This window comes from Jatropha curcas, chromosome 2 (genome assembly GCF_041381405.1).
Source record: "Jatropha curcas cultivar XTBG-Jc1 chromosome 2, XTBG_Jcur_1.0, whole genome shotgun sequence".
Lineage (NCBI taxonomy): Eukaryota > Viridiplantae > Streptophyta > Magnoliopsida > Malpighiales > Euphorbiaceae > Jatropha > Jatropha curcas.
The window spans coordinates 7223208-7247393 of NC_143152.1; the positions used below are offsets into that span (position 1 = coordinate 7223208).

Here is a 24186-nt window from a genome sequence, read left to right on the forward strand (position 1 = left end):
TATTCTTTATTCACAAAATTATCAGATAGAGGTTTTAGTGCACTTTTAATATATGTATATGATATCATTGTGGGTTGTAGTAACAAGCTCTTAATTGAGGATTTTGAAGCTACTTAAGTTCCTATTTCAAATTGAAAGATTTAGGACATTGCAGTATTTTATGGGTCTTGAAGCTGCTAGTTCAGAAAAGGGGATTATGGTTTCACAGAGAAAGTATGTACTTGAAGTGATTGAAGAACATGGTTTACTTAGTGCTAAATCCAATTCCATTCATGTTAATGTTAATGTAAAGCTTCTGAGATACAAAAAGAGTATTTTTGATCCCACTTTCTATAGGCAATTGATTGGCAACCAGATATTGCTTATGACATTCACATGTTAGCACAATTCATGGACAAATCTTTCTAATGTTCGTTTAAAAGTTGCATTTAAGATGCTTAGATATTTGAAAGGGACTATTGGTCAAGAATGGTTCTTTTTTTCACAATCAAATTTGACTAGTTGCCTTTTGTGATAGTAAATCATGCTGGATGCCCAGACACAAGGAAATCCATAACTGGGTATTTCATTTTTCTTGGAGAATCTTTGATTAGTTAGAAGTCAAAGAAGCAACCTACTGTTTCAAGGAGCTCAGTAGGGAACTGATATGTTTTTTTTTGTGGCTTGTAATGATTTTGTGATTTGCATCCAATTTGGACATTGTAGGATGTTAGGAGAATGAAATTATGCAATTTTTTGTTGTTTTAAGGAGATGTATGACATGTTTTTGCTGAGATTTTTATGAACAGGAAATGAAACAAATATTGCTATCATATCTTTGTTGTTATAATGTTGTTTTGTGAATTTGGAATTTGTCAATAGAAAATGGATATGTTATGTATATTGAGCAACCCAGCTTTGGTTTTAGCCACTACTGTCCTTTTTTTTTTATGTTAATAGTGCCATTATTTGTTAAATTCCTCTTTGTTATGTAAACATACGAGATATTTGCGTAACATAAAATTTATTCCTCGTTCCAAAAAGTTAGTTTATCTTATTTTTTTGGATTGTTTTAAAATATAGTTGACTTTTCTTTTTTATATCATAATTAATCCTTAAACTGTCTATTATATTTTTATTAAATTTTATTTTATTTTCAATAACTCTTATTAATTTTTATTTATTATTTTAATATAATAATTACTCATATCTTATTTGATATAGATATAATAGAAAAGTTATATGAATAAAATTATTCTTTAACGATAATAATTATTATTTCTTAATCGGAAAAATAAAGAATATATTATCTTTTTTGGAACAAGGAGTATAAATTAACTTTTTCTCCATTCTGGTTTATGTGCATAATGCGAAGTAATTATTGCACCCCAACTGCAATCATTGCATTTCATACCTAATTTCATTTATAGGTACAATAGATTCATTTATCCCGATTACAAAACACAACCCAGTGTCACTCAAAATCAAAATAAACTGCTACAAAGTTGAGTTGGGCCATAGACAAAATACTATAGCTACACTATCTTTCTAAGCAAAAACATAACCATCGTCAAATCAATCATTACAAATATCAAGCATGCAACAATTAATATCTTATGCTGTCCAAAAACAAAATTAATTCCATTTAGATTCTTATATTTTCCTCCTCCAACCTAATATAGGAAAAAAGGTGACCTTATTTTCTTAACAAAATGAAGATAATCAAACAAAATTAACAACCCAAGCAATATAAACAAAAAAGAAAAAAAAGGAATAAAAAATTATCTCCTAATTCTCATATTAGAAGGAGACCATCTTTACAATTTACACAGAAATCCATATTAGAAATCAACTTAACGAGGCTATAGATCTGATTAAAAATGAAGAAAGGAACCAAAACGCGAGGATTTAAAGAACTCTTACTCTTCCACTCTTATCATATAAGTACAAACTCATTTTTGTTGTGAAATCTATTAGTTAGTAGACTAGGATTGTACGTCTCATCCAAATATAACAAATCAAAAAGATCTCCTTAGATCGACAGAAACACCATCATTCCACCTTTACATCTAGTTTCCAAACTCTGAGAAAAAAAACTTCATAAACAAAACATAATAGAGAGAGGAAGAGAGTTGAAAGGTTAGACGTAGTAGAGAAGAAGGTGAATAGACTTTCCAAGTATTTTTTTTTTTTTTTTTACCTCGCGATTTTCTTATATTTGAAGTTCAAGCGTGTTTACCTACCTTCTAGGTAAATGGGCTCTTTGATAAAAAAAAAAAAAACTCATTTTTGAGCATTTTGTATATTAGGCCCAAATATAGGGGCCAAATTGAACCTTCTTCCAATAAAAAAAGAAAAAATAATTTAAGAGAAAGTAGAAAAGTAAGAAAAAAGGAAATATCAACATTTCTAATTTCTAAGCCACTCACCACTCAAGTAGAGAGTTAACGAAGATACTGTAACAGCTTCCTCTCTCAGCATTCATGGCAAAACCTTCCATATTCTTCTGAAACAGAACCGAAAAAAACAAAGAATTCTATGATGGCGTCTATATCTACATGCTTCACCGTATGTCCAAAATCTCGATTTCGATACTTGCAGTCGAATTTCACTTCAAAACCCTTATTTCGACTTAAACCGCCTGATTCTTTTATCAGAATCAAACCACTTCCTTATTCGGTAATTCCACCCAGAGTTGCTAAACCTAGGGTTCCTGTGGCAGCCGTTAGGGCAAGCATTGATTTGACGACCGGAATTAGACCTGGAGGTGTGGTAGAGAGCGATAAATTGCCTGCGGATGTGAGGAAGCGAACGATGGAAGCTGTTGATAGTTGTGGAGGAAGGGTTACGATAGGAGATGTAGCGAGCAAGGCTGGGCTTAAGTTAAACGAAGCTCAAAAGGCTCTTCAGGCTCTTGCTGCTGATACCAATGGCTTTTTGGAGGTATCCATTTCATACTTCAATATTGCAGCGGTTTTGACCGTAGAAGGATTTTTTCATTTCTCTTCTATGTCTGGACTCTTTGAAGTTCTTGATTTCATGAATGCAATTGTTTTCAAGATGGTCTCAACAGGTTTCGGACGAAGGTGATGTGCTTTATGTTTTTCCTAAAGATTATCGGTCAAAGTTAGCAGCAAAGTCATTTAGGATGAAAGTTGAACCTTTGGTTGATAAGGCAAAGGTATCGAAACCTGTTACATTTTCTTTGGATTTGTATCCTAGAATAATTTTAATCATGGGTTTAACCATTGTTACATAATAGGCAGGTGCTGAATATCTTATTAGAGTTTCCTTTGGGACAGCACTGATTGCTTCAATAGTTCTTGTTTACACAACAATAATTGCTCTCCTTTCAAGTAGAAGGTAATTGACTACGTTGACTTTTGAATTGCTATTGTTAGTAATCTTTGTGACAGAGAAAGTACTGACAGTAAAGTTCTTGGTGACAGTGATGAAGACAATCGTGGAAGACGTGGAGGCAGATCATATGATTCGGGATTCACCTTTTACTTTAATCCTACAGATCTATTTTGGTATATTCACTGGACTGAAACAATTCTGAATGGTTTTTGAGATCATGCTATTGTTAGAAATCATAAATGGATGTTCTTACTAATACTAAAAGTCTGTTATGGTCATTGGTTTCAATTATATCCTGCAGAAAGGAAGAATGAGAAATTCAATAAGTGGAATGTTAATCAAGAAGCAATAATTCTTTGTTGCCACATTTGCAACTTACTTGTTTGCAAAATTTGTTTTATTGTCAATATTATTTGGCTGTTGTCCATGCAAGCCTTTGCCTCACCATCCATTTCTTTTTCTCCTTTTTGTCCACTCTCCTTGTTTGATAATGAGTCTGTGGAATAAACTTTCATAATGTGAAATGTAGCAGTTGTGGGTGCCCTGAGTTTAAAATTTCTTCTTTATTGTGCAATCATTTAGACTTTGACAATCATGATCTAGATTCCAAGTGATTTTGCTACTATAGTATTTTTATGAACTAGATTGCATGCATTCTATTTGTGGTTTTCACTTTTCATGTATCTCTGATGCTAATATCCACCTGTTTGCTTTGAGGTCCAAATAGTGGTACACATAATTATGGTGATTTTAGATTTTTTTTTTTGTGCATATTATTAGGTTACATATACCTATGCTCTCTAGAGATATGTAATTTATAAACGTACCATTGGAGATGGTAAAGAATATTAATTTTGGTTGGTTGAGAATTTGCCAATACTTGTTTGATTTGCAAAAGTTCATGTTGAAAACTGCATTGTGAATTATGAGTTTTATCCTTTTATTCAAATATACATGGGATATCATAATCGCTTTCTTTCCCATGTGTAATATCCCAACTTCCAATTATTGAGAAAGTGAAATTTAGAGAAATTTTAGATGCATTTTTTCCCCTCAGGTACTGGGATCCATATTACTATAGGAGGCGCCGAGTACAAACAGATGATGATGAGAAGATGAACTTCATTGAATCTGTAAGCTAAAAATTTGAAAATCATGTGGTTCTTCTTTTTTTGACTTCTGAAAAGAAAATCAACTATTTAATGGCCTTTTAGGTCTTCTCATTTGTATTTGGCGATGGTGATCCTAATCAAGGAATTGAAGAAGAAAGGTGGAAGTTGGTAATACTTCAGCACTGAATTCAGTGGTCCGTTGCTTTGAACATTTTATTTCAGCTCATTGGTTGTGCCCTTTCACTTCACATGCCTTTTTCTTTCTCATTCATCATAGTTTACATATATTTTCTATGTTTCATTTCATTAAACATTGTCATATTCCCACCACCTATCTTCCATTTGTCATACTAAGTTTATATTTTGGCTTCATGTTCTATTTCATGAACTTGTTAAAGATTCTGCTGACTGCTATTGACCATCCATCTTTGGATTTTACCCAGATGTCTAGAGGTTCTTTTAACCATATGAATCATTTTAACCTGTTTTGTTACACCTGATCTTTTCAGCCAGATCCAAAAAGTAAGCTCATAGGTTCTGTTTTATATTAGATTTTGACCCATAAGTCATAATTGACTGTTGATCATTCTTCACTAAGTGTTGATTGACGATGATGAATATTATAATAGCAATTTTAGGTGTCATCATTTACAAAAGACTACTTTTGGAGACATTTATTTTTATAATTTTGTGGTGATAATGTCATTGTAGTAACATTTATTTGAAAAATTTTTACTTAAATTGTGAACTTGGGATTATTCTTTTCAATATGATTGAAACTGAGAACAGCCTTAAGTACCCAAGTCTGATATTAGTCTTTAATCATTTTCTCTGGGATGCATTTGCAGATTGGGCAATACATTTCCTCAAACGGAGGAGTTGTCACAGCTGAAGAACTTGCACCATATCTTGATTTACAAAATACTGAGCAAACTGTGGTACTCTGTTAACCCTTTTTTTAATTATTATTTGGCTTGCATTGAAAATGAAGTTTCTTGGCGCTATTTGTGATGGAAAACTAGTCCATGTTTTATATGCTCTCAGATTCATATAAGAGTAGGAATAGATGCTTGTCTGTTCAAAACCCAGTAATACTAGAATAGCCTCAGACCTCTGTACAAAGATTAATCAATTTCATACCTCCTGCTTCTTCTTCCCCAACGTAAATAAGGAAACCACAGTCAAGTCTTGATATTAGTCATCTTATACTTTTTATCTTTGGTTTATGACTCTTTCTCTTATTTATGCTTTTCTGTATTTTGTATCACATGGATCCTTCCAATCAATAAGCTATTGTGAATTGAATTTGTTCAATGTTATTAGAATTGTATGATTCGTGATTTGAATCGTATATCTGGAGTCATTTATCATGCCACTAGATAGGAATCTTACAGTGACTGGGATCAAGCTTGAATGGCAGGCAAATTGACCAAATCGGATGTGTCACATACCTAAATTAGGAAGATAATTTGACAGCAGTTCTTGCTATCTTGTAAAAATTTACAGATATGAAGTCATGAATCTCTTCCCTATGTTTCTTCTTTTTTTTTTTTTCCCTTTTTCTTCTGCTGCTGTTCTGTTGATGTTAAACAGCAATGTTGCTCCTTTTTTTTTTTCTTTTAAAGTGTTACTCTCTTTTTTTATTATTTTAATTGCCAGCATCACTCCAACGGGTTTTTTTCTTTATTTCACGTGTCAAACACCTAGCTCAGATTTTTTTTTTTTTTTTTTTTTTTTTTTTGGGTCCCCTTTTGTGTTACAGTTTCAGTTTTTAACTATTTATATATATTTTTGAAGTAATTATTTACAAATATTTTATTCAAGTATTCCATTAAAAGTTTAGATTATGTTACCAATTAATAATTCATATCAAGTTCAACACTATTGATTTACTTTAAAATTTCAATGCTGTTGTATGAGAAGCTACATGTTATTTTTATTTTATTAATTTCTAAGCTTACTAGGACCTTAACGAAGTAAATTGAATGGTGCTAGAAATTTTTTGTAGTATTGACCTAATTTTGATAGTCTTATTTTGTTTTTGTTTTAAAATTTTAACTTAATAGTTTGATATTTTGAGCCTTGAAACACATAAGTATTAGGTTTAGCACATGATTTGAAATAGGAATGTATATAAAACATGATTTTGCAATCGAATTTTTACGTTTTTAGTATCTTTTGATAAAATTAATATGAAATAGATCTATTGTTTTCTTAATTGATTTTGAAAAGTTATAGCTAATCTTACGAGTTAATTCTTGATTCTTGATTCAGAAAATGAGATTCCAATGCTTGATTCAAATCTTGATTTGACAACTACAACTTTGATAACTAGATAGTTCCTTTTACTGGTTTCTGGAAACTCATCAAAAGTAGTCCATCTGGAATGCTTTTCTCTATTGGCGTGGAAAAGCTTCATGCCTATCAATTTTTAAGGGGTTGGCATTCTTTCTTTATTTCAAGTTATGTTTCAGCACCCATGGTCCACCTGCCAGCGGAATTATATTGAAATGCATTCATTGTATTCTGTCCAAGATGTTCTCTCTCCTTATTTTATTTCAATTCTATGCATGGAGATACATATGGCATCACTGCTTGTGTCTATAATCTATGCTGGACTTCCAATGGATATTTTTTCAATTTAATTCATTTTATGCGGCATCTTTATTTGCTTTCCTCAGCATATATGACGTAATATTTTCTTCATGGTTTCAGAATGATGAATCATACATCTTACCAGTTCTTCTACGCTTTGATGGTCAGCCAGAAATTGATGAAGAGGTATGAAAAGAAATGTAACTGAACAAATATGCCAATTACAATGTTGAGCTTTTTCTAGTTTGCAGCTCATAAACATATTTAGCTGAATATATAGCTACATCTATGTACCTGAATTATCATGAGATTTTTATTCAGTGTGGTACTCTATCAGATGAGAAGATTTCACTTAAGATTTAACCAAATCACCACTGTGTAGGGCAATATTCTGTATCGATTTCCTTCACTTCAACGTACAGCTTCTTCTCAGAGGAGTAGGAGGAAGGAATATGTAGGCAAGAGATGGGCAGATTGGATTGGGCTTGAGAAGTATTTCAGGGAGAAAAAATGGCAATTCAGGTTCTTTTTTTGCTTTGTTATGCCACCAAATTAGTAAAATTGTTAAATTGAGCCCCCTGATCTAGGTAGTTTATACTTTGTAGCAAGACCGGTGCATCGGAGAGAGCAATGGTCATCGGATTGGGTGGACTTAACCTGTTTGGAGTCATTATTCTCGGAGCCATGTTAAAGTATGATTCTCTTCAGATTGTTGCTTGCTTCAAGGCTTTTACCTTTCATTTGCCTGATGTCTACATCTCTATCTTTTTTTCTGAAGGGACCTTGCTGTTACACCGAGTGGATTAATTCAATTTGTTACTGGCATATTTCCTCTACTCCAGGTGTAATTTCATTTTTCAGATTCACATTGAATATATGGCATTAAATAAATAACTTATTTCCAGTAAATATGATTTTCTTATGCTTTGGTCTGTGTGACTACAATGACTGAATTCACAGATATATGCTGGTTCTTTCTTTGCTATTCCTTTGGTCCGCTGGTTCCTTGTGAACAAGAGGAATGCTGAAATAGAGAAGAGAAACCGAGCAAGGGAACAATTTGCACGAAGACTTGAACTGCCTGATCCTTCACTAAGGCAGAAGGTAGCCATTCTAATGCTTATTCTTTGTTTTGTTCCCCAAAATTGATTTCTGTAACTTCAAGGTTATGCTATCTTTGTGTTGTTTAACCAACTGGTGGGAGAGGCTTACTAATCATCCTTGATTTAGTACCCAACAATAAGAACTCTTCGTATGCAAATTATCTACTGGTTTATGGAGAACAATATGTTCAACTTACTATGTATCATGTACAGTGAAAAACTGGGTGGCTTCCTTCTTACTAAGATGGCAAGATCCTCCTGAAAATTTGGCATCCTTTTCCTTCTTTTAGGCCCTTAAACTTTTAATCCTATGGTTTTGCATCAAAAGAACTGGAAAAGAATTAGCTTTTAGAAACCTATTGGATCTTTTTTTTTTTTTTTTTTTTTTTTTTTGTAATAACCACCCTGCATGCAATCACCTCTTCTGGCATGCCTATGTAAAAAATACGCATCCAAGTTTTGTATAATACTGAAGAGGCTTTTCAGTTATTTGTTAAACCATTGGGGTTGATTGGTTTTGCATATGGGTGATTGTGAAGATGTGAAGTAATGGGTTGTCTCTGCATAATTATGTAACTGAGAAAATTTTCCTTGTGATTGTTTTGGTCATTGATATGTATATTTGTTGTTATTAGTCATTGTCACGTCCGGTGGTGGGTTTTTTTAATTTTATCATATTCTTGAAGAAGCTCATATTTTCAAGTTGCATTTATTATATCCATAGACATGGCATATTATTATCTACTTCAGTGTGCATTTGCTATTATTTGAGAATATTCACTTAATTTAAGGAAAGCATTTAGATTATTCAAGAAACTTCATTAGGAATTAAATAATTTACTGTATTTCTTATTCAGCTTCTTAGTGCTCGGGATATGGCCCAAAAGACAGTCATAGGGCAGGATCGCATTGTCTACAGTACTGACAGGGACATAATTGAGCAAGATGTTGAAGCCCAAGAATGGGATAGGAGATTCCGAGAGATTGAGAAGTCAGAGTAAGAGGCTATTGTTGGTAAGCTTATCATGTTTCTCCTTCAGATGCTCATAATATGTTTATTTACCCTCTTACATTACCATGAATGAGAATCAAAATGGGGACAGTTAGAAACTGGAGCCCGTTAGTGTTATTGAGCACTTTTCCCAAAATTTAGGGATGTTCAGTATCGTGATAATGACACTGGCAAAGCCCGAAAATGCATATTTTTTCAGCAATAACTGTCAATTTCTTAAACTGTAGCAAATTAATTGCCATCTTGTATTTTACTACAAGGAAGATGAATTGAATTTGCGAGGGGGAAAAAACTACTAATGTATTATCTAAAATACAATTTGTGTTTTTCAGGAGTTGAACTTGTGTATTCTTCTTAGGGAACATCTGAGGGCTACTTTCTTGCACAGCATATTAAAGACCAGTTGGAAGCCGTTGGTTCACCATTTCTGAAACTTGCTGTGGTTGGGAATTTTGTCTCGGAAATGGAGCAGGGACAAGCAACGACTTGTACAGTTACACTTGATTACAAAATTGATGAGCATCAAAGAGTTAATTATATGTTTGAATTTAATTCTTACAAACTCTCATTATAGGCTGCTTTCCATTATGTCCCGCTAAATTCGACATGGAAAATTTCTTGTAATTACTGGCTTATTTATGTTCAATATCATTTGGGATTATATTGACCTTATAAAATTAACGTATGTAAGGAAATAATTTTTCTCCCATTAATTTCATGGCATATTCATAATTGTCGATCCTAATACTCTTATTATGGATTCGAAGGAACACAATAAAAAACATATTTTGCACTTTGTATTTCATATGATCAAATATATCTTACACGTAAATATTTACATTAGTAGTTTGAAACAAAATCACAAGACCAAGGAATTAATTAACAGCAACTCAACATTTTCAGCCTGAGCAGGAGTTGGGGCATTAAATTTCCATCCATCAGTGCAATTTTTACAACTTCCATCTCCATCCATGGATAATTTGCACGAGTTAACTGCAAAACATCGTATTTTAAGCAATTTTAGATGCCAGTATACCAGCAAAATGAGCATCATCTCAGAAGGGGAAAAAAATAAAAAATCAAATATAGTAGCACTTGAATCATCTCATGCCCACAATGAAATAATGAATTAACTTCTGAGGTTCCAAGTAAAAAAGATTCTGTTGAGTTGCATATACATAGACATATCATGGTTTCCTACATTAAACAATGCAACTTTCTCAATTCATCCCTCATTTTCTCCCCAATTTCGAGAGATTTTAATTTTATGGGGCTGGGAGGAAAATGATGCGTATTTTCATTCTTTTGATATTTTCACCCTTTTGAAAAACAATGAAAAATCCTTCCCTTGATGTTTTCCTAATATGTTAATTTTTTTCTTCCCAAAATATCTCCCTTTCCAAACAAAGCTTTAGGGAAACTTACTTACCTGAAACTACAAGTGCAAAGATCATCGTGAATATTACTCACATCGTATGTCGATTAATTGGAATTTGGCAGGGAAATCATTGATATCTTGCTTCTAGGCGGCTGAACAGGACCACAAGATTTCCTTGAAATCTAGAATATACTCCTTCCAAGCTTCTGCATCTAGATCGTAATCTTGGTACCAGGCCTTGAGTCTGTCAAAGAGAAGCAAACTGGTAAACCTCCCTCCAAAACCAAAAAAAAAAAAAAAAAAAAAAAGGCAAAGAAAAGCAATTCTAAACAATAAATAGATACCCTACATATTACAAATAAATAAGGTAAATAAACCAAATCTACGCGAGCAATCAATTCTAGTAAGCTAAATAAGAATAATCAGTAAAAGATTTGAACTTAAACCCATTAATTACATAAGCAAGCTCCTCAAAAGGTTAGGTGTATTGCACTACAAATTAAAATATTTAGATGAGCTGTTGAAAATCTTTAGCTTTCAAAATAAAATATTTCAAATCCATGACAACATTTCTTCCTAAGTAAACATCTAATTTATATATATTTATCATCTACCCAACCTGCTCCATTTATCTCTATAAATAAATGTGAAAGGTATTCAATTACTCTTAACGTTAGAAAATTAAGTGCGAATTAATTAATTACACTTTTAGATTTTAATATCACTAAGTGTAATTACTCTTTGCTTAATTTAGATTCACCCATGCAAGCATAATTAGTGAACTCTTTATCATAATTTCATGCTTGAAATTTTTTATCTGATAATTTTTCTATAAAAATAACTTATTACGCAAGATGCATACTATCTGCAAAAATAACTTTTGGCTCTTTTGACCTTAATTTGACATTGATTAGTAAATTAATAATCGACAATAAAATACATACAGTTATACAGTATCCATGAAAATTGAAACCTACACCCATTCACATATTTGACAGAGAAAAAGCACAAGTTCTAATTTTGACAAGCGCGTCTCACTTTGCTATCTATTGAGATAAGAATATGGTCCCCAATACCAAACTTTGAGGATTTGGGTCCAAGTAGAGTTGAGGAAATTTTCAATTTCAACTTCGGAGACATTTTCTTTTTAAATTTTAAGCAATAAAAACTAATTATAATATGCAGTATGCTTCATAACCATAAACAATTTGGAGTTCTTTGGAATCATAAATCTAAACAGCTGGAGTTTGATTTTGCAAGAATTCAACTATTTAGGGAAAACTAGCTGAAAACTCAAAATCTCAAATCACATTTGTAAAACATTTAAACATAACTCAGTTCTGTCGTTTTTATGTTTTGTAATGCAAATATAGAAAGATAAATGGAAGTTGGAGAGCATATGGAAACTAATAAACAAAACAAAGAGAGAAAAATAAGAAAATAAAAGGAAAGAGCAATTACAATACCTGCGACCTCAGTTAGAGAAAGAAATTGATGGAGTTGTAATCGGCAACCTAATCCTCGAACTAACTCATCGGACTTAGACGACGGAAATGGATTTACAATCGGCAGCGGTATGCTTGACTTTACGCTCTACCTGCATTGCAGCTATAAGAAACGGGAGAAGATAGGGAAAAAATAGAAAAAGGAAGGAATATGTAATGCGACTGAAATCCCTAATATTATTAATACCATATATTATTACTATTTATTTACTAATAAATAGATAGTAAATATTGTGATGTTCTATTACTATGTCTTCTTCTTCACAGTAGATCAGACTTCATCAAAGATCATAATGCAAACGAGCTAATAGCTTCTACAAGGAAGCACATTGGTTTGATGAATTTAAAGAAGAAATAAAATAGCCAGAAGATGATAAAAGATTTGAAAACCAGTTATTTTGCTTGCCTTCTTAGCATTAAATTTGTTAATTGTATTTTTTTTTTTCTACTTCATGAATAATTTTTTAGTGTATAACTCTTATATCCAATTTGAAATTGTGTTTTGTTTTTTATGGTGGATTCTGGTTGAGATTAGTGATCATTAGCTTCTTTGATGTTTTATTTTTGTGTCCACAGCTCAATGAAATTGCTTAACCTAACAGATTGATGATGTCAGAATTAATTTATAAAAACCATGAGTTTTTTTATATGAACTAATTTCCATTCCAACTAGATGGACATGCACGCATAATAAACCTAAGTAAGCAATGAAGTTTATTTAATTTAATTTTCGATATGTTCTTTTTAACAATTAAGATAAAATTACTAAAAGTTTGGAGATTTTTTATATTACTATTGAATTGTTTTCTATTTGAAATTATCCAACAACAAATTATTTTTTCATGAACATTTGTAGAGTTTGAAATACATTAGTTGATTGGATGCGTACAATTGATGAGATAATATGTGAAATCGCAAAAAAAAAAAATTTGAAAATTTTGAGAAGTATGCAAATGTTGTACAAATGAAAGATAATTCACTATTATTATCACATCCTATGATTTATAAACCTAAGGGTAAGGCAAGTTATGAAACTCAAGCAATAAGATGAGTTTGTTATGATTTGCTTGATTAGTATCAATCTAGGGAATCAAAGTATAAGCAACCTCATTCTTCTTTGGTTCTATCAATTCCTTTATTTGATATTCAAATTTCTCATGAAAAGGACATTCATAATCCAATGACATTTCTTACTTCTTCATCTGGCTCTATTCGTATGCCATTTAGATTTTTATCTTAAAGAACATGTTTTGCCTTAGAGTGAACATTTTGATATTCTTAATTGATGGATGATAAATAGGGTAAAGTATTCAAATCCATAATTAATTGCTCGAGAATTTTAGCAGTTCTCATGTCTATGGTTACATCTAAATTTTTGAATTTTTGAATTTAGATGTAATAAGCCAATTGAAAACTTTAAATTGCTAATGATATGTCATGATTCATGAGTGAGGAACGACAATATCAAATCTCGCCTCACAATGTGTATAAAAGAACAATTGGATTGGCAGGATTTCAAATTTCAGTATAAGCAATGCGCCAATAGACATTTGAAGAAAAACTGCTAAGAAAATAAAATTCACCAACACGTAATTAGGTAAAACAACAACAATTAGAAGAATTGCATCTTCCTCTTTACTTCCGCATTAATGAAAAAAAAAAAAAAGAAAGAAATTCATATTCACCTCTTATCAATTGTAGTCCAACCCGATAGCATATGAACATTTCAATAACAAAACCATAAAATGCCAACAAATTTTAAATAAATACAGAGGAAATTATAAAAATGTTGTATAACATGGACAAATGATTTCAAAAATTTTAAATTGTAAAATGACTTGAAAATATAGAGTTTACTAATCTAAGATTTCCAATATTTATGTTTCTTTTATCTTCCAATCTATTTCCAGAACACAACTTTGTTTCTAATGGGTGAACAATCTTCACATGACCTAAAATATTTTTAAAAAATAATTACGTTAATATTTGATATAATAGCAAATTAAAAGTGGAATTTTAATGAAATAATTCATGTACCAAGAAAATAAAGGAATTCACAAGTTTTTCTAATTTTTAAAAGGTTGTATTCCATGAGATAAAAGTGACGTTCCAGAAATTTGAACGTATCTTTGATCTTGGCACTTTTTTGAGTAAAACATATCAAGCATTTATATGGTACCACGATATTGAAAATTCTATTAAGCTGTGTATAATAAGTGGAGATATTGTAAACCTTGCTGACCTCCAAAACATATAAGAAATTAGGATTTTTTACAAATATATAAACGGTGTTCTATGAAAAGTATTTACAGAAATGGTGTTTTGTTGACATTTCGAAGGCATTTGTTTAGGTCATAGTGCAACAAATGTTACTCTATAACCACAACAAAAACAATAAATTTTAATTTTTTTAATGTTGTCCAACAGTTTTACCAGACAAATATTCTCTCTTCTCTCTCCTTGTTAAATATTACACTATAAGTAAAACAATATTAGAATATATTTTGAACTTTGTCGAGATTCTCATGCACGCAAGGTAAAGTACGCAAGGTAAGGTTCCCACGATTAAAAGACACATTGTTGCATTGTAAGTGTAACAATTTAAAAAGTTAAAGAATCATGAGATAATACAGAAACAAAGATTTTTTAAAATCATCAAAGATTTTTAGAATTGCCCAGAGATAAAAAATGATGCAAGGGAATAAAAATAGTGCATTGGAATCATGCAGAGAATGGAATCATGTAGGGAATCTCATGCGTAAATTGTCTTTGCAATTGTTACATTATTAGTAGAATAATAGGTATTTCACATTTTCAACGGAAGTTTTATATAAAGACTTTGCAATCTCTTATAATGCTGCTCCATTGTGGTGCATGATTTTGTTAATTTTCTTTTTTTGTCCTGCTATCTTTAGAAAAATAAATTATGGACTACATATTGTCGTTTTCTATTGCAACTACTCTACTGCTCAACATATAAGAGTGTGACAAGTCAAATTTCAAGACTCATGCTTTTTAGTAAGTTTATAATATTTTTTTGTCAATTTATAGTATTAATTATTATAAACGAAATAGCCGACTCTAATATTTTGATATGAGTTTTCTTTTTTCACCCGAATATATGTGAATTTTTTTTTAGACTCAGTATATGCAAGAGAAGTTTATTTTTAAGTTACACATTTTTTTACATAGAAATGTTAATTTAATTTAATTATTATTTTAGACTAAGATAATGTTAGTTATAAATTTTTGATGTCCCCAAAATTATTATTATTTTTATTGCATATCTTTCTATACAATTTATTTATAAACTGAATTAGAGAATATTCTTAATATAAAATTATGTTAGGTTATGGAGGTTAAGTATTAAATTGTATGCACAACCTCTAAGATTATGTATTTTAATTTTTTTTATTTTTAAATTGTTAGTATGAAGTTTTCCAATTATAGTAACAAATGGCTTAACATGTATACAATAAAGTAGATAATAAATATATCCAATGTTGATCACATAAGATTAATTCGAAGTGAAAAATAAATTCCGCACAAAATGACAACTCCATCATATGGCAATATTCACTAGAATGGCAAGATTGTTCATAGTCAAATTGGATATGAATATGATGGTGGTAGATCTAAAATGTTTAAAATTTCTTGAAGATGATGTTCGAAGAGTCGTTAATGAAAATTGTGCGGGCAATCAAACTAAAGGAAGATAATGAATTTCTAGCCAAAATAATATTTAGACAACCTGTACTAGCAAATGGTGATATGCGATTTGATTGTATGGGGTTGTAGAATAATGATGATGTCTCTTTAATGTTTGATTATATTAGTTAGTTTGTAGATATATCATATATTTAGTTTTATATTGATATTTTTCGAGGTGTTCCTCCCAGTCCTAGTAATTATGATAATGTTGATGATAGTGATGGGGATGGTGATGATGGTGGTGATTGGGATGGTGATGGTAAGAGGAATGGGGATAGGGACGGTAATGGAAATAGAGATAGGCATGGGGATGAGGATGGTGATAATAATGGTAATATAGGTGTTGATGGTTATGGTGGTAGTGGTGATGGCAATGATGGTAATTACAATGAAGAGGATGAAGACGAGGAAGATGACTTATAGTATGATGAGGGTGCTACTGATGATGATAATAAGGATGATATGGACGATGGAGGTTCTCTAAATTTACAAGAATATTATAACACTCATGTTTAGAATCCAATATTGCCTATTGTTCCTCCATCATTATTGTCTGACATTGATTTTGATTTGTTGACAATGGATCCTCACAGTAAACCTTTGTGTTCTTTAAACTGGGATCCATCAAAAGAATTTTCACGTTGGTATGTTATTTTCCTTCAAAGATGCAGTACAAACAGTTGTTAAAGAGTACCATCTATGAAGATATCATTAGTGTTGTACGATTGAAATTAGACCCACAACATATGCCATTAATCAGATCAATGTAAATGGAGATTATGGGCAAGTAGGATGGATGGGTCTAATGTGTGGAAAATCATAAGGTATAGTGGTGGTCACACCTACACTAGCAGTCAATTGATCAAAATCATTGGCATTTGGATAATAAATATATTTGTGCTTTTGTTATGCCTATGATAGAAGAACAACCGAATATCAAAATTAAAGCTCTACAGGCTGAGATTAAAGACAAGGTTGGATATGAGCCCACTTATTGAAAAACTTGGCATGCAAAACAAATTGCCATTGTTAAGCTATTTGGGGGATGGGATGAATCATATAGATAATTATCCCAGTACATGACTGCATTTCTTCATTTCAATCCTGACTCAGTTTTTTTTTATTGAAGATTATGACCATTACATAAATGGTAACATAGATCCGCATTGTAATGTGTTTTATCGAATGTTCTGGGCATTCAAGTAATCTATTGAAGGATTTGAACATTGTCAGGCTATTATAATGCTAGATGGAACCTTCTTATATGGAAAATATACTGGTTGTCTAATGTGTGCAACAACATTCGATGGGAATAACCAAATATTTCCACTTGCATTTGCTGTAGTTGAAAAGGAAGACGCTTCTAATTGGGGTTGGTTTATGGATTGCATCAGAGTTTTTGTCACTAAATGAGACAATCTATGTATGATATCGAACCGTCATATTAGTATTAAAATTGCAATGCAAAAAGATTGGTGGTTGCCTCCAGCAACACATCATCGCTACTGTATATGCCATATTTTTAGCAATTAGAGTACTAAATTAAAGCATACTCAAATGAAAGAATCTTTGCAACAGGCTAGTAAGTTATGAATTTGTTGGTTTTTCATTTATTTTTCTATTTTAAATTTTAGATTTTTAAGTGCTCTTTCATTTGCTTTGTTCATTTGTCTTGATGTACCAGCCTATGAAAATAAAAAAAGAAAGTTCTTCATCATAATGATGACATTCGTGAATTACACCGAGAGACAGCTAAATGGGTTGATAAGATTGAATTGGAGAAATTGATTTGTTTACACGATGGAGGGAAACAGTATGGCTCTATGACAACTAACACAATTGAATTTGTGAATGATATGTTTAAAGGTTTGGGAGCTCTACCTATTACAACAATGGTGGATAAAATTTTCAATCAGTAGGTTTAGTATTTTAATACTCAATGCACCAATTTCATTCATCAATAGCAAAATGGCTTTGTTCGCCCATTATTGTACAAAAATGTTAAAGGAAAATAAAATGGCATTAGGTGGTCATCGCGTTGTTGCATTTAACAGCCAGATAATGGAATTTGATGTCCGTACCGGAAAGAAATGAGGAAAGCAAGTTATTAAGCTTCAAGATGGGACATGTACATATGGCAAATTTCAAGATATTAGGATCCCTTGTTCTCAAGCAATAGGTGGATGCAACTTAAAATCCATTGATTATACACAGTTCGTGGATAAGTATTATACACTGGATGAATCCTTAAGATGTTATGAATACATGTTTCTGTGAACCACTCCCCCAAAACATCAAAATGCATATGATGCATTTGACTAAGGACAGAAATGCACGTGATGTGTGAGTCGCCACCTTATTTAATTATTTTAGGGTAAACTAGGAAAAAACCCTAAGTGACTCCAATTTTAATTAACCTAGTTACTAGATTAATTACCCCAATGTTAAGGTATGGTCTACGAACCCGAGGTGGATCCCGAGACTATGTCATGCTGATGAACTAACCAATGGAATGAATGCTTTGCAGGGTGAATGATATAATTGGACCAAATGAAATGTTTTGATGATTTCGACTTGCCGCTCAGGGTTAAATCCCGAACGTGCCTACGTACTCTCGTTTGAATGAGAGATCAAAGTCTACGTAGTTCGATAGGCCTTCTTTGAAGGGCTTTGAATGGGTATGCTTAATGCATGAGTGTGTGTATGCTTCGTGCATTTTGTTTAGGCATTTTGCCTGAAAATTGATTGATTTGATTTGGCGTTTGTTGCCAAAATGTTGATTGGGCAATTTTATTGCCAAAAATTGACTGATTTAAGGCTTCTAGCCAAAAAGATTGATTTAGGCAATTTGATTGCCAAAATGATTGATTTTAGGCGATTGTCGCCTAAAATGATTAATTTTAAGGCTTTTAGCCAAAAAGAGTGATTTAGGCAATTTGATTGCCAAAATGATTGATTTTAGGCGATTGTCGCCAAAATGATTGATTTTAAGGCTTTTAGCAAAAAAGAGTGATTTAGGCAATTTGATTGCCAAAATGATTGATTGGGCGATTGTCGCCAAAATGGATTGATTTAGGCAATTGTTGCCAAAAATTGATGTGATTTAGGCAATTGTCGCCAAAATGATTGATTTTAAGGCTTTTAGCCAAAAAGAGTGATTTAGGCAATTTGATTGCCAAAATGATTGATTTTAGGCGATTGTCGCCAAAATTGATTGACTTAAGGCAATTTATTGGCCAAAAGCAATTGTTTGAAGGCTTTTAGCCAAAAATTGTGATTTAAGCGATTTGTCGCTAAGAAAAGGATTAATTTCACTTATAGGCAATTTGTTTGCCAAAAGTGATCAATTAAATTGTAATGTAGGCCATTTATTGCCAAGAAAAACGTGTTTTATTAAAGCTTTTTAGTCACAACTATTGATTAATTGGACTTAAGCCGAAATTATTTGAAATAAAGGCAATCATACCCTAGTTATTGATTAACTAGGCTTTAAGCCACTATTGTCGGATTTAGGTTTTAATACCACGATTATTAATTAACCGGGCATTTAGCCTAAATTTATTTAATTGAGGCAATTTATTTGCCTAATTATGATGTGGATGCATTTATGCAGTGGTAGAGTTATTTAGGAGTAGAAAAAAAGCATGCATGAAGTGCTAAAATTAAATAGGCAGAGTTTAGTTCATGTACCTGATTTAATTGACGGCCGCTTCTTAACTCCAGGTTAAGCTCCTCGTTAAGGTAATATTAATTAATTTAAATTTTAATGATCACTTAACAAAGCAAAGAAAGTAATAAAGCTAAACTAAAATGCAGAAAAGCAGTAAAGAATCGCAAGGAGCGTAGGGGAGAAGGAGCGTCCGTCAACACAGACTGAGTGAGTAAAAACGGAGGCCCCGGGGCCAATTTTATAGGAAAAAAGGAGACCCGAGGGCGGTCCTGCCCGCCCTCGAGGGCGTGCGTGCCCGCCTCAGGGGGGCGGGCGTGCTGCCCTCCAGGGCGGGCACATCGACCCGTGTGCTTTTTTTCTCGTTCCGGAGGCTTTTTTGGGAGTTCCGGACCTCCAAAAAAAATTCTGGGACCAGTTTCGCGATCCTCGCGACGTCCCGGACGTTTCAAGTACCATATTGGCATACTTTCGGTGAACTTTCAAAATGGCCTTTGGTTCGGTCGGACTGTTTGTAGTCCGGGAAAATTGGCTCTTCGAGCCTCAAAATTTGGGTATTCACAGGCGACTGCAGCCGCTGTCGCCGGCGGCTGCCGCCGTCTTTAAGGGCGGCCGCCACCGCCGCGGCCGGGAAAACTGGCTTTTTGAGCCTCAAAATTTGAGTATTCACAGTTGTCCCCCACTGGCTATCATAAAAAATGATTTATGAGAGCCAGTGGCTGTCTGAAGGAGCAAATTTTGAGGATGGGCAGAGGAGGAAAACCCCGCCGTGGGTTTTCTCTATGAAATGAAATGATCAAATGCATGGATTTATGTTTGTTACTTAAAGATGTTTTTGCCTCTTTGAGGACTTAAAAAGAAATTTTGCCTCTTAGAGGACTTGAAAAAGAGGTTTTCCCCTTAATGAGGGCTTGAAAAGAGATTTTGCCTCTTAGAGGACTTGGAAAGAGATTTTGCCTCTTAATGAGGGCTTAAAAAGAGATTTGTTTTTTTCTTTGAGAACCAAGGGTCCACCTAAAGTCGAAATGATCCAATGGCTTGGTTTTGGATGAAAAATGGTTGGTTATTGGTTAGGGTTTCATCCTAGGTTTTATGTAAAAAAAGTTAACCATTAACCGGGTTCTACCCTGGGTTTGTGTAAAAGAGATTGACGATGGTTGGGTTTCACCCTGGGTGGTGCATGTTGTTTTTTTTTTTAACACTTGCCCCTGAATCCGACTTGGAGGATTTTGCCCCCTGCTTGAGAGAATTGATGCCCTTATTAGCTGAAATAGAATTTTTTCTTAATGAAAGACTAAAAATTCCGTGATTACTTCTGTGATGGGAGAATGGTGAAGGTTCTTATCACTTCTTACCCCCAGAATGGTGCTGACCATGGAATACTTCAAGACATTGGCGTTGTACTTGTCCAATCGATTGAGGAATCAAAGAGAACAAAGCCACTTATATGACTCGAGGAAACGAACAATGTGGATGACATCGCTCGTCTGAAAGGATCGAAGAAACGATGGTCCGAGTGGAGATGAGGTATTAAAGAATTACCTCTCAACGATTATGTTTGACATTTTTTTAGGGTTGTTTTGGAAACCCCGGGGATTGAATTGACATTTTCCTCTCTCTCTTTTTTTTCGAGGAATGACTCAAAGAATGACGCTTTCAAAACGAACCCTTTTTTTTTTTTGAGAATGACTCGATTTTTGTGACTCGTTGTGGAATGACCACTGGTGATGGAGACTTGATTTTAGAGACTCGATTTAGAGACTCAAATTTTTCTTGTAGTGAATTTTGACTCGAAGGAATTCAGTGGTTCCTGGAAAAAATGATTTATATACTCCCGAGAAGACCTTTGAAAGCACTTTTTTTTTCTTTTTGCCTTAACTTTTGCCTAGTAGCCGCCCTTTCGGGTTTTTGACTCTAGCAGGCTCTTTGCCCTAACTTTTGCCTAGACCGCCCTTTCGGGTTTTCAGCCTAGCGGGCTCAATTCTTGCCTGAAGCCGCCCTTTCGGGTTTTCAACTCCAGCTTTTATTTTTCTTTTCCTCTCTTTTTTTTATTATTTTTATTATTATATTTTTTTATTGGCAAAGAGAAAATGCTTTTTATGATGCAGACTTATGTTTGTGACCGCGCCTTTGTGGCTGCCTAGTATCTCCAAGAACTCTTCGGGGGATGGGGAGAATCAGGTCTTTCGTAGTTCCTTCCGGGATGCGAACTTCGTGCTCGGCTGGTGCGGAATTCATCTCCGACTTGATGTTAGCGCGGAATTCCTTTCCGTCTTGGTGCGAAATTTATTTCCGACTTGCTGTTGGGGCAAAATTCAATTTCGCCTTAATGCTGATTGTGGAATTCATTTCCGATTTGATTTCTTCGGATTCCTTCCCGACTTGATATTAATACAAAATTCATTTCTGACTTGATTTCTTCGCGGGATTTCTTCCCGGCTTGATGTCTTTGCGGGATTCCTTCCCGGCTTGACGTCTTTGCAGGATTCCTTCCCGACTTGATGTTGATGCAGAATTCATTTCTGTTTTGATTTCTTCGCAGGATTCCTTCCCGGCTTAATGTCTTTGCGGGATTCTTTCCCGGCTAGATGTTGATGCAGAATTCATTTCTGTTTTGATTTCTTCGCAGGATTCCTTCCCGGCTTGATGTCTTTACGGGATTCCTTCCCGGCTGGATGTTGATGCAGAATTCATTGCTGCCTTGATTTCTTCGCAGGATTTCTTCCTGGCTTGCTGTCTTTACGGGATTCATTCCCGACTGGATGTCTTTGCGGGATTCCTTCCCGACTGGATGTTGATGCAGAATTCATTTCTGGCTTGATTTCTTCGCGGGATTCCTTCCCGACTTTGATGATGTTGAATCAACTTATTGACTCGAGCTCTAGGCGAATCTGACTTTGTTGTTGTTGTGGTTTTACCACTGGTCGACTGAAATATGACTTGTATTCATCACAAAGAGTTTTGAATACCCACATTGTGGTGGTAACTTGAGTGGCTTGAGTGTTGAAGAAGCTTTTATGCTTTGAGTTTGTGGCTTCGCCATGTTTGAATTCTTGAGGTTAATTTGATTCCTTTTCTTGAACTTTATCTTCCTCCGAATTTGAAACTTATTTCCTCAATGGTTCTCCTCTCCATAAGGAATTTTGAGGAGACTCTTCCTTTTCCTTATTTTGAGAAATGGTCCTTGTTTATGAGGACACTTGTACTTGTGCCATGCTTGGCGCTTGATTTTTAAGGTGTTTGTTGTCATCCAATTTGTGGAAATGACTGCTTCTTTTAACTTGCTTTTTTTTTTTAAAATATGAGCAGCCGCTTGATCTTTGTCCTTATGGCTGAAATGATTTGTCATCTACCCTTGATGGGCTTGAATTTAACGGAGAGCTTGCACTTGACCCGTTTTTGACAACTTGATTTCCTGTAGCTTTGTCCTTGATTTCTTTCTTTTGTGCAGAAGTTCCTTTTGACCCATTTTTTCTTTTGCTTGTTTAGAAGCGGCCTCTCCATAAAGAATTTCGAGGCAACTTGATTCTGAGATGACTTGAGTAGTGTATGGATAGCATTGCGACTTCGTGCAGACCCAACCCAATTCCAAACATAACTTCTTTATTATGTCGCTTTTAAGCTCAAAATTCAGACACCTCTCTGTCGGAGCATCTTCCATTCCTGGATTTTCGGAGAAACCATTCTGGCCCTAACCCCTTCAATCGGCTTTGCCTCGGTACTGTTTGAAGTCTTGCGTACCCTTTGCTGGATCCTTTCCATGATTACCCTTCAAAACTTTCCCTTTGATGGTGCTTCTTAGGATGCCCCCAACTTTGATTGATGCAGAGCAAATGAATGCATTTTTCTTTGCCAATTATCTTTTTTTTATCATCATTTTTTTAAATTTTTTTATTACTTTTTTTCGATTTTTTTTTTTGCTTTCACAGGAAAGGATAGGGAAAGAGTATAAACATGATTGGAACGTAAACTGATCCCTTTTTATTGAGAAGACAAAATTTGTGTACAAAAGACACTTAGATTTACAAATTTGAATTGAATGAAAACTTGAATGGGAATGAAAATGAAAAGAAAAAAAACTAGACCCTAAAAGATAGACTCTAGGTGGACTGTGATGGACTAGGATTGGATTGACCGTAGTGACTTTGTTCTTCTCGATGCTTAAATTGATCAGACAGGTTGTTGTTGGTCTTGAACAATTCCTTTGTTCTTTTGGAGGTTTGATCTCAACCTTCTCAGACACAAACTTTATTCATTTCTAAGAAAAGTTCGAAAGGATCGAAAGATTCTTATTCAGCAATTTTTTTTTTGCATTAATCCCATGGTTAGGCAAGGGATTGGTTGATATTCAGCTTGCTCTTGGGGATGATGGACCCATTGTCAACCAGGTCTTGTAGACGGTTTTTCAAAGTCCAACATGATTCTGCTTCTTGTATGAGTCTTCTTTGAGTTGACCCAACTGGATTAAGTCTTCCACCTTAGTTGCAGTCGCAATGAGCGATTGGAACGTAGGCAAGTACTGTGTTTGAAGCTGTGACTGGTAGACAGACAGTAAATTCTTGATTATTATGTCAACTTGTTCCTGTTCAGAGGGTCGGTTGATCATTTGAGCAGCTTTGGCTCTCCACCTCGAAAGGAACGAGGAGAAGGGCTCATTGTTCTTTTGTTTGGTGGTTTCTAGTTCCCTTCGAGTAACATCCACCTCCATATTATAGTGATATTGGGAATTAAATGCATTGCAGATGTCCTCCCAGGTCTTCATCT

General features: G+C 33.7%; 1 protein-coding gene and 1 long non-coding RNA gene across 6 annotated transcripts; one reads left to right on the forward strand and one right to left on the reverse strand.

Moving 5' to 3' along the window:
* The first annotated feature begins 2369 nt into the window (after positions 1–2369).
* Positions 2370–9893, forward strand: LOC105634683 (Iron-sulfur cluster biosynthesis family protein). Of its 2 annotated transcripts, none has more exons than XM_012217569.4 (14): positions 2370–2922; positions 3053–3160; positions 3242–3342; positions 3429–3512; positions 4397–4472; positions 4554–4619; positions 5300–5389; positions 7167–7232; positions 7429–7568; positions 7652–7738; positions 7825–7888; positions 8007–8150; positions 9007–9163; positions 9494–9893. In XM_012217569.4, the coding sequence occupies exons 1-13, from the start codon at positions 2518–2520 to the stop codon at positions 9148–9150; spliced, it is 1575 nt and encodes a 524-aa protein (XP_012072959.1). In that variant the 5' UTR covers positions 2370–2517; the 3' UTR covers positions 9151–9163; positions 9494–9893. The 2 variants fall into 2 exon arrangements, with proteins under 2 accessions (XP_012072959.1, XP_012072960.1); XM_012217570.3 differs by having other exon boundaries at positions 5300–5386.
* A 35-nt stretch (positions 9894–9928) lies between these two features.
* On the reverse strand, positions 9929–12427 carry LOC105634682 (uncharacterized). 4 transcript variants are annotated; one of them, XR_005177341.2, is made up of 4 exons: positions 12293–12427; positions 12006–12136; positions 10591–10783; positions 9929–10154 (listed from the first exon to the last, which is right to left on the reverse strand). It is a non-coding gene; the product is annotated as an uncharacterized LOC105634682 (long non-coding RNA). The 4 variants fall into 4 exon arrangements; XR_005177342.2 differs by lacking the exon at positions 12293–12427 and adding an exon at positions 12232–12250; XR_002284412.3 differs by lacking the exon at positions 12293–12427 and having other exon boundaries at positions 12006–12210.
* Between the last annotated feature and the right edge of the window lie 11759 nt (positions 12428–24186).

Excerpts from the sequence above, each read along its gene's own strand:
- LOC105634683 (XM_012217569.4), top strand. The coding sequence starts at position 2,518 with ATGATGGCGTCTATATCTACATGCTTCACCGTATGTCCAAAATCTCGA. Across the intron at positions 2,923-3,052 it reads ATACCAATGGCTTTTTGGAG|GTTTCGGACGAAGGTGATGT; the intron begins GTATCCATTTCA and ends TGGTCTCAACAG. Across the intron at positions 7,233-7,428 it reads AGCCAGAAATTGATGAAGAG|GGCAATATTCTGTATCGATT; the intron begins GTATGAAAAGAA and ends ACCACTGTGTAG.